Source organism: Lactuca saligna, chromosome 5, assembly GCF_052625555.1.
Source record: "Lactuca saligna cultivar CGN05327 chromosome 5, ASM5262555v1, whole genome shotgun sequence".
Lineage (NCBI taxonomy): Eukaryota > Viridiplantae > Streptophyta > Magnoliopsida > Asterales > Asteraceae > Lactuca > Lactuca saligna.
Genome location: NC_136421.1, coordinates 131884330 through 131888213, shown reverse-complemented (window position 1 = coordinate 131888213; position 3884 = coordinate 131884330). Strand labels below are relative to the sequence as shown.

Here is a 3884-nt window from a genome sequence, read left to right as displayed (position 1 = left end):
AGTACAATACAATAGAAGCTAAAGTAGGGTTATGGAGCTAATGAGTCCAACTAAGTTTAGCTTTACTATATCTATTAGGAAAAAAAAAATTCCTAGGAAAATTTGTTCCAAAAAAAATGGAATTTCAGAAATTCCAAAGGCACCAAAAAGTCAATAACATTACTGCATCAAAAGCCTTCCGTTGACTACCTTTCAACACAACAGAATCGTACCAAGAGATGAAATCAATAATGATATACTGATTGGGGAGCAGAACACCCCACCAAATAACAATTCGTCTCCAAATATTTATCAACTCCATTCAACTTGTGAAATGACGATCAATAGTCTCTATAACAACATGACAAACTGGGTACATAATCGTATGGAGCTCTATCCCATGGTAGGATAGTCTCTCCCAGTGGGAATACTTTCCAATCTAATCGTCCTACTGTTCTACGTACCACTAATAGGAAGCATGCTATAATCAATAATAGAACGAGCAATAAAAACTTGATAATTACATTTACATATGAATAATATATCTACAAACTTAAATTTGTATAATAAACTGACACTATTTAATTTAAATCTTCCAAATTATAATAAAATATGACAGTTATATTAATCAAATAACTATAATATAAAATCATGTTTTTAGTATTTTGTTTCAATATTAATAGCTGCTGTAGAGAATAAAAAGATCATTAATTCTAAAATAGTTGGTTTCTTATGTAAATATAAAAGTATAAAATATAAAAAATATATATAATTGTTTGGGAAAAATTAATGAACCTTAATTAAGATAGTTATTAAAACAATAAATGAAAAATATACTTAATTTTGTTACCATTGGTTTAGCGGGTATCTACTATCTAGGTGAGTTGGAAAGGGTGTTATCTCAAGTGATTGAGGGTTATGTGGTTGAGAAAATGTGTAGAATTAAAAGTATAAGTACATGGGTAAGTACGTTATCTAGAACCGAATGAAAACGAACAAAGACGTATTCATGTTCATTCGTTTAAGTTAGCCGAACAAATAAACGGATATAAACAAATAAACGAACAATTTTTCTTTTTAATGTTTGTTCGTTTAAAAATCACACTTGTTTATGCTTGTGAACATGCTAACGAATATAATCAAACATAGATAAATAAACATAACTGAAAATAAACAAATATATAATATAGTAATGTAATCAAACACAATTGAACATAAAGAAAACTTAAATGAACGAACACAAACAAACATCCACGAAAATAATTGAATGAACGATGTCATTATTAATGTTCGTTCGTTTAACAAAACGAAACAAGAATTTGTGTTCATGTTCATTCATTTATTAAATAAACACATATAAACGAACTTTCCACCGAACGGTTCACAAACAATTCATCGAACGTTCAATTCGTTTACGCCCCATCATTATCTATTATAAAGAAAACCTACTTTTGTTAAGTTTTACCCAAAAAAAATTCCCTAAATAACTAGTTTCGCAAGTGCAACCTGCAAAATGCCTAAAATGAGATTGTTTTGGAAATTATTATAATGCCCAAAACAATATTCCCTCAGCTTGATTATTGTTCAATTATACACATGGATATATTTATGCTTACAAACACATATATGTAACATTTTTGTTTGCATATGATAATAGGGTAATATGTCCCAAAACAAGAAAGGTAATGACCTCAAAGATTCTCACATCTTACTCTCAAGACAAGAGTGCATCTTACTCTTAGGACAAGAGTGCAAGTATTGTCCTCATATGATAATTATACACGTGGATGTATTTATGCTTACAAACACATTTATGTTTGCATATGATAATAGGGTAGTATGTCTCAAAACAAGAAAGGTAATGACCCTCATAGATTCTCACATCTTACATAACTTATGATTATCCAACACATATAGACGCAGAAAAAGAACTGTTAAAAACTAGCTTGAAAAAAGCCAAAGATTGTCAATTCAATTTGCTCATTGAGGCGTATGATACCAAAGTCTAAGAGAGCCACAACAAGAACAAAATGTCTAAAACCCTAGTTCCAAAAAGAAACCACAAAGCAACCGAATAACCACTAGCTTCTAAAACTACATTCAAAAGCCAAAACTTCCACTAAAAGTAAGACAAGAAATGAACCAAATCAAGAAGCTTTCCTTAATCCTTCTTTTCCTCCACAGCCTTCTTCTTTGATGACGCCTGTGAATACAAAAACGTACCAAAAATAGCAATGGCAGATCCAAGTGCATTCAAAGGCCTAACTGGATTTCTAAAAACCAATACAGTAGAAACAATCACCACAACCCTTTTCATTGTATTCCCAACTGAAAAAGTCAACGGACTTATATCATCAAGTGCTTGATACGATGATTGGTTATAAAGATGATAAAACACTCCAGATATCATCACCCATAGATAAAAAGTAGATGGCGTTCCAATACTTGCAATTGCTTTATGGTATCCAGGAACCCATTGAGATCCTTCAACAAAAATCGCAACTGGAAACAGGTAAAAGAACGAGAGGATTGTAATCCATCCATATAGATTCAACCCGTTTACATGCTTGAAGTTCTGCAAACTCTTTTTGGAGTAAATGTTTCTAAGCACGAATCCAACATTACTAATCATCGCACCCCATAATCCACCAAGATTGAAGGAAACTTCTGTAACAGCAGCTAAAGAACAACCCATAACGATTGGTAAGATCGATAACCAAACGGATAAAGGGTAAGTATCGCCTAAAGCAGAGGAAAAGACAACAGAGAAAACGGGTTCTGCTGATTTGATGACATGAGTGAAAGAAACAGCGACTTTAGAGAATGAAACACATGCAGAAATGTGACCGATTGTGTGGAAAAGTGCAGGGCCTAGGAGAGCGATGATAAATGATTTGTCGATTTTGGGGCAAGGTTGAAGCTTTGAAGCCCAGAGAAACAGCATCCATAGAGAACCAACAAAGAGTTGAAAGGAAGCAAGAAGCCATGGATATGGGAAAATGTTCAAGCATTTCTTATTGTAAATATTGAAAACAATGTTCTGAAAGTACCAAAATCCGAATACAATCCCAAGCTGGAGAGTCTTGTTAGGCTTTTTTTCAAGTTCTTCATCCGGGGTTGAATCTTGAGAAGTTCCAGATGCTGATTTAGCGATCTGTGAAGTGGGTTTTCTTCCAAAATCCCCAAATCGACAAGGGGTTTTAAGGAACTTGGTAGCTTCATAGATCTGAGAAGTGGGGTTGCTGTGGATTTTGTTAAAGGCCGAGACTTTGAACTTCGATTGAGGAGGAATGGAGATTCTGGAGACAAGATTAGGGTGAGAAATCGAAGGATTATTAATGGAGTATTTATGGTGTGATTTTGGGAAAGTGACAGATGATGAAGGAAGGAGATTCAACAACATCATATTGCAATTAAAAATATGGAAAATCAAAAGGCAAAGATTGATGAAAAGAGATTTGGGAGCAGACCCTTTTGATTAGAAGGATCAAAGAGTGACCTGAGTGATGGAGGTTGGCGTTTTAGTGTTGCCGTGTTCAAAGTCTTGGATGGTAGTGGTCTGTAGGTACAGAGTTAATGTAACTCGGGCACATGTTTATCGCTATTCGGAAAATAAGCCGATTACTGATGGCGATGTTGGGGGTCTCGAGGTCAGATTTGCTTAGGGAATATGCTTTCTTTGGGCCTTTCAAGTTTGAATTACTGGCCCCTTTAATATGGGCCTATAACTTATCAAGTGATCTTCCTATAAACCAAATAAAAATTTCAACCACAAAGCCGTATACGAATAAGGCAAAGAAAGATGATAAGAACATAAGTCATAACAATCAGATCACATCCTAAAGCCGTATATAAGGCAAAAAAAAGATAAGATCGAGACAATCAAATAGGTTATTCAAGGATAG

The 3884-nt window shown here is 34.0% G+C and overlaps 1 protein-coding gene across 1 annotated transcript; it reads right to left on the bottom strand.

Annotated features, from left to right (window-relative positions):
* Positions 1–1925: 1925 nt before the first annotated feature.
* On the bottom strand, positions 1926–3604 carry LOC144997275 (Nucleotide/sugar transporter family protein). The gene has a single exon (XM_078957139.1). It carries the CDS (start codon positions 3383–3385, stop codon positions 2141–2143), a length of 1245 nt encoding a protein of 414 aa, XP_078813265.1. The 5' UTR covers positions 3386–3604; the 3' UTR covers positions 1926–2140.
* Between the last annotated feature and the right edge of the window lie 280 nt (positions 3605–3884).

Coding starts and splice junctions, on each gene's coding strand:
- LOC144997275 (XM_078957139.1), bottom strand. CDS start 3,385: ATGATGTTGTTGAATCTCCTTCCTTCATCATCTGTCACTTTCCCAAAA.